Source organism: Pagrus major, chromosome 12 (assembly GCF_040436345.1).
Source record: "Pagrus major chromosome 12, Pma_NU_1.0".
Taxonomy (NCBI): Eukaryota; Metazoa; Chordata; class Actinopteri; order Spariformes; family Sparidae; genus Pagrus; species Pagrus major.
Window position 1 is genome coordinate 15,397,923 of NC_133226.1, and position 13,704 is coordinate 15,411,626.

Genomic DNA, 13,704 nt, shown 5'->3' on the forward strand with positions numbered 1-13,704 from the left:
CTCTTGTTTTTCTCATAGCTTTCCCCTGGAATCTGAAAATATGTTCTGGGATCTGGTGACACCCTGCAGGCTTTCTGAACAAAGATGGTGTGAACTCATAGTGACCATATGTTGTTTTTTTTAATCATTTGAATATGTTTGTGCTACAAAAATGAATACAAAAACACATATGAAACAAATATATTTTGCATGGGTGGTGTATTTATTACCCTGAGGAGAAAGACAAATAGTCAGCATCTATATTTACTCAGTCACAAGTTTGCTTATGAATTCACACACTAGATTGACAAACTATTTATCACTTGATGACATAAAAGCTCAACAGAGAATTGTAAAATTAAAAAAGTTGTTTTATGTTATGTTTTAGCATATTCTTTTTTTCAAACAGATATTAGTATGTTTGTGCTTTTGTAAATTGGGGTCATCTGAGGCTATCTCTTTACAGATAAGATAAAATAGAGCTTTATAGATCCTGAAGGAAATTCTTGTGCCAGAGTATGTTCAAAATTACAGGGACGAAAGGATGAAATACAAAAACACAATAGACTAATCATAAAAAAGTGTAAAATTGAGTATACGCTGACATCAGTGCCAAAGAGAATGACAATAAGAATAATATAAATTTAGGAAAATAATACGGTATAGCTAGAAATAGAAAAGGTAATATATACAATGATATTAAGAAGTAATCAAAGGTAATATTACACCTGATATTGTTAATGTAGTATTGTAAATTGTATTGAAAAGTGATAATTAGTGATATTGCAAATTATATTTAAAGTAATATTGTACATTAAATTAATATTAATGTTATTGTGTCTAACATTTAAGATGTCCTTTCTGATAATTTTTCAGATTATTGGAATAAAAAAAAATCAGATTGCAGATTAAATAAATTATAAACAGGCTTGGGGAGTAACAAAACACATGCAACAGGATTACGTAATTAGGATACAAAAAAAAGGCACCTGTAATTAGGTAAAGTTACAGAAAAAAGATTAAATTAGCCAGATTACAGATACATGAAGTAAAAAGGGGATTACTAAGGTACAGTACTTGAGTAAATGTATTTAGTTTCATTCCATCACTGCCTCAAAAGGCTAAGATGACCCTGCTCTCTGATATGACACCAGAATGTGGGCAGGGCTGTAGTGGTAAAACAAATGGTCAAACTATAGGTGTCTGCAGGTTCAACTGTGCTGTTAAAGGTGCACTATGTAGTTTTGGGGAAGAAATTTTAATCAGAAGAGAAAGATGTTCATTGACTGATTTTTTTTTAATGCCAAAACTAACTAATTAAAAAAAACTGACCTTAAAGGACAACACAATTTCATACTGTTTACTGTGTTTATTTAATACTTTGTTTACATTTGGCGGACCCTGCCACTGTTCTAGCTTCAAACAGTGTTCTGGGACCTTATTTTCCTCTGAGAACAGCTTGTTTATTCAGTTATGGAAAAAATAAACATTTCTCAGTTTGTATTATTACCTCATTAATATTATAAATATTACAAAAGTTGAGTAAACCTTATGTCTGATTAAAAACAGGTGGGTAGACTGACTTCATGAATATGAATCGCCACACAGTAAAGCTGAGTGTTGCGCCCCCCTGTGACAGAACACTAAAATGGCCGCCGTCGGACGGCAGAGCGACACAGCGCGGCAGGCTGCCCGCCACTCGCGATAACTCGCGTTGGTGCAGCAGCTGGGCGGAAAAGGCGGGAGAAGACTGCCGCTTCCGCGTACGCGCAGCAGCACAGGCAGACACAACAGTAGGGCAAAATGGACGATAAGTTAATATTGGCTGTATTTAATTATCCAGAGCTGTACAATGTCACTTTGCCGAATTACCGCTGCACAGAAAGTCGGGCAAATGCTTGGAGAAGCATCAGTGTCGTACTGGGTCTCCCATGTGAGTGTTTGATTGTTTATCACAACTTTACTGCCAGTTATTATTTTGCTTAGCCGATGTCGGATGTTGATGACTGAACAGACAGGAATTAAGAAACCTTCTCAGAAATAGACACGGTCCTCGTGTCTCTTCAAGGTGGCTTTTTAATTTTTTTTTTTTATCCGCGTGAGTGCCCACACATCTCGGTGGTTTGGTTGCAGCCGCGCGCACCGTGCTAGCGGTAACAGCCGCGGCCCGCACGCCGTAGGCCGCGCTGCACCGTCCGGCTCTGCCACTGCGCCGCCGCCGCCGCCGACCGCGTGTGGTCCAACACGGCACGGCACGGCGGAGGAGGAAACACGCTCAGCGGCACGGAGCTCCCGAGCCGCGTGCTTTTACCGCCTCGAGCCCTTATTAAACCGAAAGCTTCTCGAGGTCTCGTGGAAGCGACGGGGAAAAAAAAAAAAAATGTCGGAGCGAGGAGATGGAGGGCCCAGCCCGACATGTACTCAGGTGCACGGAGTCACAAGCAGTGGTGGGGCGGCGTGTAACACGGCTGAACTAACGATGACCTCCAGACACGTCGTTGAAAGACGAATGTGACGAAAATTTAAGGGAATTGCCCTTTAATCTTTTAAAGGGCAATATTCTTTTTGTAACTTTAAATGAAAACCTCACCGTTTACTTTCATTTTTACTTTTTCAATATATATTCTAATACCCCATACTGTACATAATCACATAAAGTACACTTCCTGTCCACTTTATAGGGTACAAATACACAACTTAATGCAATCTAATAAGGGCAGATCTGCCACACATTCTACATTTAGGACATCTAATATTTTGGTTAACTTTTTGGCTAAACTTCAAGAGGTGTTTATTCAACTATGATTTCAGTGGCCACAGTACTGTTCATAGTCTACAGCAGAGTACAATCAACACTGGAGCTGAAGCAATTAGTTGATTGATCAGTACACAGAAAATGTATCGGCAATTATGATCAAGGCAAAACACAACACAACTGTGAGGATTTGCTAATTTTTCTGGTCTAACTTTATAGTAAATTAAATATATTTGAGTTTTTGACTGTCAAAACATGCAATCTGAAGATCTCACCTTGAATCCGGGAATGTAATGGGCATTTTCCCACTAATTTCTGACATTTTATAGACCAAACAAGTACTCCATTAACCCAAAGGTAAAGTGCAAAGGTAGAGCTGTTATGTCCATCTTAGTGTATTATGTTTGAGCACAGAGATGGCCAACCACACGCCACAGACAGCCTCGCCTAAAGCCTGTATAGTAGTCTGTATGTCAACAGCATTGGATTGATTAATTGCTTAGCTGTAATTTGTCTGGGCCAGGGTCCCTCTGAGTTTTATACCTGGACAACAGAAACTCAGAAGTACTTTTTCACCCAAAGACCAAATCTGAAGACAGCTGGCCATAAACATTTAGCTATAATTACAACAGCTTTGTGTGTTTCATAATAATCCATATATGTCAGCTGAGGGCAGAAGAGCACACTTTTCTTTAGCCAGTTAGGTGTCTGTACCCATTTAGTCTAACATCCTGTGCAGGAAACTTGGCGTTTGCTGAACATTTTTGGGAATGTTATTTCTGTGAAAATATTTTCATTGTAACCATAATTTGTTTAAAAACTATGTGGTCCGTTTGTTTCAGTAGATGTCAAGGCTTCATTTCTGTTGAAGGAAAAGTTCACCGTAAAAGGAAAATTCAGTCATTTTCTCCTCACCCTCAGGCCGATGAAAAGTCGTGTTTCATCATCCACAAAAAGACTTCTGGAGCTTCACAATAATACAGCGTTTTCTCCTAAACAATCCATACAGCTCTTCTGGAGTAAACCAAGTCTGCAGAAGCCCTGAGATGCCAAATTGGTCTGAAAAGAGATGATGAATGAATAGATAATGGCTTCATTTTCATTTTTGAGTGAACTAATCCTTTAATAGTATTTTTCTACCATTCTTGTGCATTATAAATAGAAGAATCCGTGTGATTACATGCTGCTTACACTTTGATATTTTTCTTTTCTAGCTGATGAGTGTAAAAGAAAATGGAAGAACATGAGAGACAGGTACTTGAAGGAAGTACGACTGGAGATCAAAAGCAAGAAGCAAGGAGAGCTCATCCAGAGTAAATGGAAATACAGACAACTTATGAATTTTATTGCACCCTTCACTGGATCGAGAAGCGGAGTGGCAGACATCTGCAGCAACAACGATGATGACCACGACAATCCTGACAACGAATCTGGCAGCACGGAGGTAGAAAATGCATCTGAGACCGTCAAGACACCACAGTCCATGGTGAAGGTCCCTGTAAGCCAGTCTGACCTCAAGCCCCAGGTAGCCTTTGTGACACAGCTCCCTTCAGTGTCTCAAGACGCACAGATGGCCCAGCTGGCTGTTCTGGCTAAGATGCCATCAAGCTCACAGATCAGCCCCAGCAGCAAAACTGGACGGAAAAGGCGCCTGATGCAAGAGTCACTTTCACTGCCTTCTTCTCAGAGGGCACCATCCCCTACAAAATGGCTGGTCAAAGACAATGGCACCTCATTTCCCAGCAGGCCACGGGATGAGGACGAACTGTTCCTGCTGAGCTTTGTTCCCGCTCTGAAGCGACTCGCTCCACAGAAGAGGTGCGAGACAAAAATAAAGATCCAGCAGATTATGTACGAAGCGGAGTTTAGCGTTGCTCAGACAGGATCTCAAGAAAAACAGCTTGAGTCAGAAACGCAGGACTAAACCAGGAAATACTGACTTTTTTTGTACTTTACTGTTTTCTAAAATCCACAAAATGACCAAAATATCTATTTTTACAACTCAAAGTGGTTGAGTTTGAAGTACATCCCCTTTTTCATGTGAAATAACTAACAATGCAGAACGACCAACACATCTCAGTATTGAACAAATCATTCAACTTTTTCACACCGTCCTGGTTCGGTGTATTTTGATTTGTATATTTATTAGATGAGGAAGACTAACGGCCCCAATAGACTTATTAATAAAACAACAGACAGAATACGGTTAACATATTTTTATTTACATAATTTTACTGTCAATAGAGTGAATTCACATTTAGAAAAGTGGTTTCATGTTCAACCAACCAATCTTCATTTTTACTCTGTAATAATCTACAGTATTTTACATTTAATTACAGTGACAGAGAAAACTGAGCACAAATAATAATTTGGAGAGGAACACTGTTTCATAAATTAACCTTTCAACTGCTTACACATGCGTCAACACATTTATTTTTCCATCTCATCTAAAATAAAGAAACATTGTTTTGATTCCACAAAACGTGTATGATTTTTGGTAAATTTTGAAAATGTGTAATTTGTAAGTGTACAGCTAGATAGAAACAAAAACCAAAAAGAAAGAATTCTTAGTACATTAGTGAACAGAAAGACAATAGGGAGGCAGCACATGCTTGTATTCGGCAAGTAAAAATACAGGCCTGTATAAGTATGCCCTTTTCCTGGAAGACATTTTGACATGTCGCAGTAGGAATAGCACAGGTGTAGATAATAAAACAATGATGGTTGTTTCTGTCAAGTAAATAGAGCAGAGCCATCGTTAGTGTTATGAATGACACCTGTTCTTTTCCTGCTATGATCACTCAATAAGAGTAGGTCCAGCTGACCTAAATTAATTATTATTATCAATAAAAGCTGACTCCAAAGTTTATCAAGCAGGGTAGGCTGAAAGGAAATTACCGTATAAAACATATGAGATTGGAGGTGTGTATGATCCTCATGAGCACAGAGCACTGGTGGTGTCTTTTTGTGTAGCTGAGTTTAAATACAGTAATAGGAACAAAACGGTACAAAAAACTCATTTAATCAAAAAATGCAATGTGAAAGAGCAAGAATGATCTCCACTAAAAAAAGAAAAGAGACATGTGTATATAGATATTAGAAGGAGAAGGTTGTATAAGCAGTGTGAAGTTTGGGTGGAGGAATTACATGGATAAATTCTGGAGTGCTGCATTGCAAGCACATGGAGCGACTGTGTTAAGAAGTTAAAACACAAGGCAACCAAATTCATGTGGTTCACCTTGAGAGGTCTTTATACTTGGATAAGCACAACTTTATTTTGAAACAAAAAAAAAAATGCTCTTAAATCTCATGTCTGAAAATAAAGGAACCAAAACACGTATGAAGGCAGAATCACATTGGTGCGAACCGTGATTTCCATACTTTTATGCGATCAGCAGCCAAAACATAATCACCAGGGCAACAAACAGGAAGAGTCGAGACAGAAACTGTTCGTCCATGTGCTGGGGTGTCCCAGGGGCCGCTGTGTGGGAAAATGTTTAAATAACAGAGGTTATTTCATATGTTGTTGAACAAGTGGTAGCGGTGAATGTGTAAAAGATAAATACCTGGAGGAGGTCTTCCATCATTGATGTTAAAAGCTGTAGCAAAAATACCAAATGGAAAAGCGCCGATTCCAAATGACATTTGGAAACCTCCATCTCCGAAGCCGAACCCTTGAAAGCCCTGTGGAACATGCATTTTATCATTAACATAAAATGTATCTTTGCGTCTTGCTAAGTGAGATGTGACGCAACAGCCAGTGCAACTTGTGGTCATTCTCAAGAGACACCTGTGCACCTTAGCTGTTAGCATCTAATGGATCCCAGTGGGAAATGTCCTTTTGTTAATGGATAAAGCACTACAGCAGCTGCATCATCCTATGTAATAGTTTCATCACATTACTCAACAGCTGATACGGCACTGAAAAACTACAAAAAGCTGCCTCACAGGTTTGGAACCAAGAAAATATTGATCCTAAACAAAATAATTGAATCAGATATTTTATTACCATGCAAGTATACTTGTAGTATAGAGTATGCAGAGTACTTACACCGCGGTTTTCTGGCTCAGGCCTTTGCCCTTGTGGTCGAGGGGGTGTTCTTTCTCTGTAAAACAAAACCACATTATGTAGAAGCCATCATGACAATCATTTGCACTGTTGATACATCCATCTCATCTTAAAAAAAATTCATTTTAAGTTATTACTCTCAACCAACGATGGATAACAAAATGCGAATGGAAAATATTCACCACTCGAGGATCCCGGGAATATTTTGATCACATGAAGTTTAGAGCCAGCCTGATCTGTAATTTTAAACTACTCACCTGGGGTCCTGTTGACCTGTGCTTCCTCGCCCATATAAGGGGATGACTTTGTCTCGGCTGATACCAGCTTTACACACTGGACACACTTGTCTGTTGGGTCTGGTCTCCAACCACTGCATAAGGACAAAGAGAGATGAAGAACCTGACTGTCTGCATCAGTTGTATACCACCAACAACAATGCACGTTCGGTGGCATTTGTAAATAGTGATAAAGGGAGGAGATTCGGCTTACCTGATGCAAGCAAGGCCAACTGATCGAGAGGAGATGCAAAGGAAGATGAGAGTGTTGGACAGGGAAGAAGTTGAATTAGTAAAAACATAATATGCTTCTGAGAACAACCAGACTAAAACAAATATGGCTTTCATATATCTTGTGTTCACAAAAGAAAACAATCATCACTTCACCGATGAGCTCAGTCACAAAAGAAAAGGAAAACCAGATGACAAACGGCTTCCTACTTTGGGATTTATCTTCGCTTAGAAAATGAATAACTAAACTGGCACTGTCACCACTGATAACAGACCAGATGGTTAAGATCTGACCTGTCCTGAATGGACAGAAGTTGGCTAGAGTTATATGTGAAGGGGTGGGCCTGACTACAGTGGCTGGAAAGTTTCTGTGGAGTGGAAAGAGATGATGAAATCAAAACATTTGCTCACAGATATACAGTACTATGTTATACCAGCAGCTCATGGCTTATATTTACAGACTTTACTTTTATAGAATTAGGCCTACGCTTTGAAGTATTATCATAGAAAGTTGGAAAAAGTAATGAAATTCCTTTAATAATTAGTATTATCAATTCATATCCTAGAGAGGCACTTTGAAACAATATGATAGATGATAAATGATTCATTTTTGCAAGGGTTTCCGTCTTAATGCAAGTGCAAAACCAAATTATTTTATACCAACATGCAAATCTTACATAAGGCTCGATATCAGCAATACAAATGATGACGGTTGCTGGTTATAAATGCTGGTTTTAAAACCGATACTGGCCAGTAGGATGCAGTATGCCAACAGACCAGTGTATCCCCAGTTCACCTCTTGTTCACTGATATGAAAGTCAAGATAAGCTGGTCTGATCTGGGTCTGGCCTGTAGCCTTAATACCTTGTCTGAGGTGGGTTATAAAGCAAAACTGTAAACATGAGACAAAGACACAGTAGTTCTTACCAAAAGAGGTGTCCACACAGGCTAATCACTGCATCCTTGGCGGTGTCCAGACATATATTGCACTCAAAAGTGCTGTCCTGGCTGCCACTGTCGGCCGCAGTCGAGCTGCTGGATCCGGGACCTGGGTTTTCAGTGGCCGCGGTAGGGCCAGGGGCTGGAGGGGGGGCGGCGGTTGCCATTTACAGATAGATCCACTCAACAGGAAGGTACAGGTGGGGTGACTCCGCTGGCACCCAGCTCTTCAAAATAAGTACATAGGGAGGCCCAGCGGATGGGGGTATAAAACTAGCAAAGAGGAGAAAACGGGGGACTGAGTTTGACAAAAATTACTCTTAAAAAAAGAGCGAAATCAAACAAAAAAAACAACGCGTGCTAGCTTCCATCTACAAATCGTTACGGAGTTGCTAACGCTAGCAAGCTAAGGGAGAAATGACAGCTTTACTGTGCGACCGACTCAACGGAAACAAAGAAACAAACAAAAAATTAGCACAGCGTTATTCCACACTCTCGTTCAGGGTGTGATTTTCTGACTGAAAAGCAAAACTTGTTGGGAAGTTGAGAAAATATCCTTACAGCTGGTTGCATCACAATCCACAGCAGCTCCACAAACCGGTAGTAGATCCTGGTGAGAGGCAGGGGGCGTGGCTACTGCTGTGCTGGGATTGTGTTGCCCTCAGTTAGGTCTGTCACGTGCCTATGACAACCAATCAGGCGTCAGTATTTATTAAAGGATTTTTTTTTTATTTTTGTGTTTTATTTTTAGCTACTTTTGGGCAGCGCAGTAAGCTTTAGGCACAACACTGACATATTATCGTCTTATAAAGTTAAAATGGTGGACTTTTTAAGAAACAGTTGCCTGTATTACACATCCAGCAGCATTCATACAGTCGTCTCTGTCCACCAGGCGAATTAAGTCCAATGCTCACTCACTTTTCAGCTCTGTTTTAGACTCCACCAACTCTTATGAAAAATAGTAGGCTAAGAAAATATCTTAAACCTCCCTTGTGTTTACCAGCTAGCTTACTTTTAGTCTGTCTGCCATTTGGTGCAGGGCAGGTAGTGTAGACAGTCAGAGCTAAAAACCAAAATAATGAGCTGAAAGACACCAAAAAGCTCTGTTAAGCTGCAGCAGTGTGATGATTTGTTACTATGGGCATCTTCTTTCTCTTACATTTCATAGGCCTATTTGGTTCCATTGTTAACGTAGAAATACTAATGAGGGCGATTTTAAAGATGCTGTATGCGTTGTTGTCGTTTTACCTAACTTCCTGTCCATTTTGCAGTTAGCAATCCCCTCCCTCGTCTCTACGTCACCACATGAAGGCACAACGGTAATCACCAGACATAGCAGCAAACAGGAGGATCCTGCTCGCTGCATGTTCACAAACCTATTTATAGAGTTCTCTGTCCTGATAAGATAAAGTGGGCAGGGATACGAGAAAACCTATTTTCTCTTTTACTGGATGAGCAGGGGGAGGAGAGACACATGGATTACTGACCAAACACTCTATAAAAATGTTTACTGTTGGAATATAGAGCTATTTAAAACTTATTTTTAATAAAAATACATCACTCATAGTAGCTTTAACAGTTTTATTAACTTAAAGGTACAACAATAATATATAACAGTACTGCTTGCATGCAGGGCTTCCCTAAATCATAAGGGAAGTCTGTTTGCACAAGAAAGTTAGAACAACGTAAGAAGAACGTTCACTTGTTCCCTTTTCTTTAGAAATGTTAAATATGCATCTATTTCTATAAAACATTAAGACATTTTTTTTCAAGAATATTTAATAGAGGGCACATAGTCACATGGATGTGTCACTCTAATTATGTTTTAGTTCTTTGAGTTTATAATGTATTGTAAATTATATATTTTATTCAGTTCAAAACAGTTTATTTGTCCCGGATAGAGCAATATGTGCGGGTTTGCAAATATAATAGCACACAAACATACAAGCAATTCATTTACACAAATAAAAATACAAAATATCTGAGTGAAAAGATTGTTTTTGAAAAGACACAAGAGTTAATGTCATGGGCCGATCCATAGCTGAGAAACATAGTCCAAATAACCAAGTGTGATCACTGAGTCATGCAAATTTGATGTTGTGACAAAACTTAGCATTTTCTATGATAAATAAATCATTGATATATACATTTTATACAGTATACATACAACATGCCATGACATGATTTTAGATAACCTCCATTGACTTACACCTTGAGTGGTTGAGACCACCCGTGCGAAAGTCCTCCGCCATTGCATCCTCTATCCTTGACGCCAAAGAACGTTTCAGGGTTTGTTTGAAGTCATTACCAATGAACACATAGAGAACTGGGGATATGAAACTGTTGGCTGTAGCCAGTGTGCCCCCCACCATCAGGCCAGTTTTAAGTGTATACAGGCTGTGGTTCTTCAAGTCTAACTCTAAAAGAACAAAGGTATGATAGGGGACCCAGCAGAGGAAGAATGACAAGATGAGCGCTGCCATGACTTTGTAGGGCTTTGTTGACTTGAGGGTCAAACTTCTCAGCTTCGTAGCAAGCACTGAGCAGCAGAACACAATCACCAGGAAAGGAATCAGGAACCCGAGGATGAATCGAGTCAGTACCACTGTCTTGTGTCTGGAATGACCATTGTAATCGGTGTAGCACTGAGTGACTGAGCCGTGGACTTTGACTTGTCTGAAGATCACTGAGGGCAAAGTTAGGAGCGCAGAAAGGGACCACATGAGGACAACAACTCCAAACGCTTTCCGAACTGTCCGGTGGTTATGTGACCACACAGGGAATGAAATCATGATACAGCGATCAGCGCTGATCAGAACCAATAGGAACACACTGCTGTACATGTTGAGAAACAGAGCAGAGGAGGTGAGCTTGCACAAGGTCAGTCCGAAAGGCCAGTGTGAGGTGATCATGTAGAATATTTCCAGGGGCAGAATGGCACAGAACAAAAAGGCTGAAACGGCCAGACTGATGTACCAGGTGGTGATGACCGTTCTTTTCATTTTCCATCCGCAGATCCAGATCACTAATGCATTTCCTCCAAGGCCAATAACACATATAATGATGTTGATCACCACCAGAACATAAGTTAGAGGAGTCTTAGAAGAACTGAAATCCAGCGTATTAGCCGTGGCGGAGTTGCTCTCAGTTTCATTGTCTGGAGTGTAGTCGGTATATTCAACATAATCCACCTCCATGCTGGTTACTTCTCTGAAATATGGACTACTGGGTATTTCTGTATAAACATATACAAACATATATGATTATAACGGTTCACAAATTTTATCAAGAAAGTTTCCTTAATTTGGTACATAAAATGTGCTGAAGTACTCACGTTATGTCTTGAAGTGGAGACAATCAGTATAAAGTGCCTTCCTCCTTAGTCCCACTTCAGCTGGATGCAACTTCTCACTTCTGTTTCCTGAGCAGTACTGACTACTGACGAAAACGACTGATCAGATTTGATGTGTCACGGAACAAATGACAGCCTCTCACTGTTCACTTACCGAAAACGTATTTTGTGTGTGTGGGTGAGATTTACAGGGTTAACAAAAGTTGAAATACATGAAAAACTACTGTTTTTTATGATGCATTTAAATGGATATTTCAAGTCTTACAACATCCTATAAAACACTGTTGCAATCCCACAAAGAAGATCCCCTTCACCCAACCCACACAAGCGGACAAAACCACCAGCTCACATTTCTTAACCAAGGGTGTGACTATGGACAATTTTACCAGAAGTGCAGTGTTTGCAAAAAAGACCTGGGTCAAATGTGACTTCCTGTTGCTTTATTTGTTCTAACATAATGCTATCAACCAAGAAAATAGGATAACAATAACACACATCATCAAAACTTTACCACAAATCAGTGCCCTGCTTCCTTTTCAAACTAAATTAATCCGTGGAATTAAACCATTAAAAATCAGAATTCACCTGAGAAACAATTTACAATATTAACAATTGTACTTTACCTCTTTTATCTTCATTTAACAGTCCCAAGATCAGAGTCTTGTAGATGATTAAGAAAGCCAGAACAAGAAATAGCAGGATGAGGAAGATTTTATAATGACAAATTTTAGATGCTCAGGGTATAATTAGGTCCACGTGTTTGAATCGGTGAAAGCTTCTCTGTTCTGAACTGTTAGTACATCTTTGTCTGATATTAACTCTAAGTGTAACATGTTTGCACTGAGATTTTTCATAAGCCATGAAACAGTGGTGGTGTTTGATGTCTCTTAAGGGTTTCGGTCATCCAGCTATAGGAATTTGTATAGGCAGCTGTATCTTCTGTGAATGCAGTGAACAGTGAACATCTTTCCTCCAGGAGGCCCAGAATAACCACTGCTCCCTTAAGTGATGTTAAATACATTCCAGCATTATCATAATAGTCCGATATTTTATTTTGGCCTTTATTGACAGGGCAGCTGAGAGAGGTGACAGGAAATAACAGGCACCCTGATTCCTTTATTTTTTAAAGGAATTTTTTTCTTTTCACATTTTACATCGCCAGTGTTGTTTTGAGTGCAGTTCCCTAAAAATCATATGATGCTGTTATGTAACAGAAAAAAGGCTGAGTAAATAAATTTCAGTCAAACAATAATCACAAGGCACTAACCAACAAACCTCGTTTGACCAAAGTACCTTTGTTTATTTCCTCAAATGCTGTACTTATTATAGTTCTTAGGTACTTGTATATTTCTTCTATATGCTACTTAATACTTAAAAAAAAAACTTTTTTGATAATACTAGATACCAGATTTTACATATAATCCTATCCAGTTCATAAAATATGATGCACTGTTAAAGTATAAACAACACATCAGTATATTGTTCTTTTGCTTTTGTCTTTTTTTTGTCTTTTTTAAAAATGTGTGTAATTTTGAATGCAGGACTTCCAGTAATTGAATATTTTTACACTGTAGGTAATTAGTCTCAGTACATCTTCCCTAATTGGTAGTGTATAATCTCAGCCAAGCTTAGCTATCAAATAAATGTAGTCGAGTGAAAAGTAAATAATTTGAGAAACACTTATTAAATGTTGTGGAATAGATGTAAACAGTATAATAAAATAGTAACAGAAATTACAAGTAGACTACCTCAAAGTGGTACTTAAGTATATGTTCTCTCCACCACTGCTTATGAGGATAATAGATAATATCAGCTGATCAAAGTCAATGACACCATTAACAAGTGAGTATTTTTAAAAAAAAATAAGAGCTGAAACAATTAATCAATTACTTGGTTTTACAGGAAAAAAATATATAAAATTGCCTTACATTCTTCAAAGTTTTCAAAAAGAGTTGCAACTTTTCTAATATCATTGCATCATTGCTACATTAATGAAATGAATCATCAGTTTCAGCCCTATTTAAATCAATGTTTCTAAATTGGGTTAATGAATATTCACCAAGGATGAAGACCACATATGTAGAGTGATTTTAGACTAAATAAC

At 38.8% G+C, this 13,704-nt stretch overlaps 3 protein-coding genes across 4 annotated transcripts; 1 reads left to right on the plus strand and 2 right to left on the minus strand.

The window, feature by feature from the left end:
- The first annotated feature begins 1,765 nt into the window (after positions 1–1,765).
- On the plus strand, positions 1,766–5,206 carry LOC141006082 (uncharacterized). The gene is made up of 2 exons (XM_073478194.1): positions 1,766–1,912; positions 3,949–5,206. The coding sequence occupies exons 1-2, from the start codon at positions 1,783–1,785 to the stop codon at positions 4,656–4,658; spliced, it is 840 nt and encodes a 279-aa protein (XP_073334295.1). The 5' UTR covers positions 1,766–1,782; the 3' UTR covers positions 4,659–5,206.
- rnf185 (ring finger protein 185) lies at positions 4,936–8,870 on the minus strand. 2 transcript variants are annotated; one of them, XM_073478197.1, is made up of 7 exons: positions 8,810–8,870; positions 8,237–8,521; positions 7,293–7,311; positions 7,061–7,173; positions 6,786–6,840; positions 6,301–6,418; positions 4,936–6,215 (listed from the first exon to the last, which is right to left on the minus strand). In XM_073478197.1, the coding sequence occupies exons 2-7, from the start codon at positions 8,413–8,415 to the stop codon at positions 6,118–6,120; spliced, it is 582 nt and encodes a 193-aa protein (XP_073334298.1). In that variant the 5' UTR covers positions 8,416–8,521; positions 8,810–8,870; the 3' UTR covers positions 4,936–6,117. The 2 variants fall into 2 exon arrangements, with proteins under 2 accessions (XP_073334298.1, XP_073334297.1); XM_073478196.1 differs by having other exon boundaries at positions 8,237–8,850.
- Positions 8,871–9,818: 948 nt separating this feature from the next.
- LOC141006104 (chemerin-like receptor 1) lies at positions 9,819–11,692 on the minus strand. Its single transcript, XM_073478223.1, has 2 exons — positions 11,583–11,692; positions 9,819–11,483 (listed from the first exon to the last, which is right to left on the minus strand). Exon 2 carries the CDS (start codon positions 11,443–11,445, stop codon positions 10,435–10,437), a length of 1,011 nt encoding a protein of 336 aa, XP_073334324.1. The 5' UTR covers positions 11,446–11,483; positions 11,583–11,692; the 3' UTR covers positions 9,819–10,434.
- Positions 11,693–13,704: the final 2,012 nt, after the last annotated feature.

Coding starts and splice junctions, on each gene's coding strand:
- LOC141006082 (XM_073478194.1), top strand. CDS start 1,783: ATGGACGATAAGTTAATATTGGCTGTATTTAATTATCCAGAGCTGTAC. Junction 1,913..3,948: donor TGTCGTACTGGGTCTCCCAT/GTGAGTGTTTGA, acceptor TTTCTTTTCTAG/CTGATGAGTGTAAAAGAAAA.
- rnf185 (XM_073478197.1), bottom strand. CDS start 8,415: ATGGCAACCGCCGCCCCCCCTCCAGCCCCTGGCCCTACCGCGGCCACT. Junction 6,841..7,060: donor ACAGGTCAACAGGACCCCAG/GTGAGTAGTTTA, acceptor TTTGTTTTACAG/AGAAAGAACACCCCCTCGAC. Junction 6,216..6,300: donor TGATGGAAGACCTCCTCCAG/GTATTTATCTTT, acceptor TTTCCCACACAG/CGGCCCCTGGGACACCCCAG.
- LOC141006104 (XM_073478223.1), bottom strand. CDS start 11,445: ATGGAGGTGGATTATGTTGAATATACCGACTACACTCCAGACAATGAA.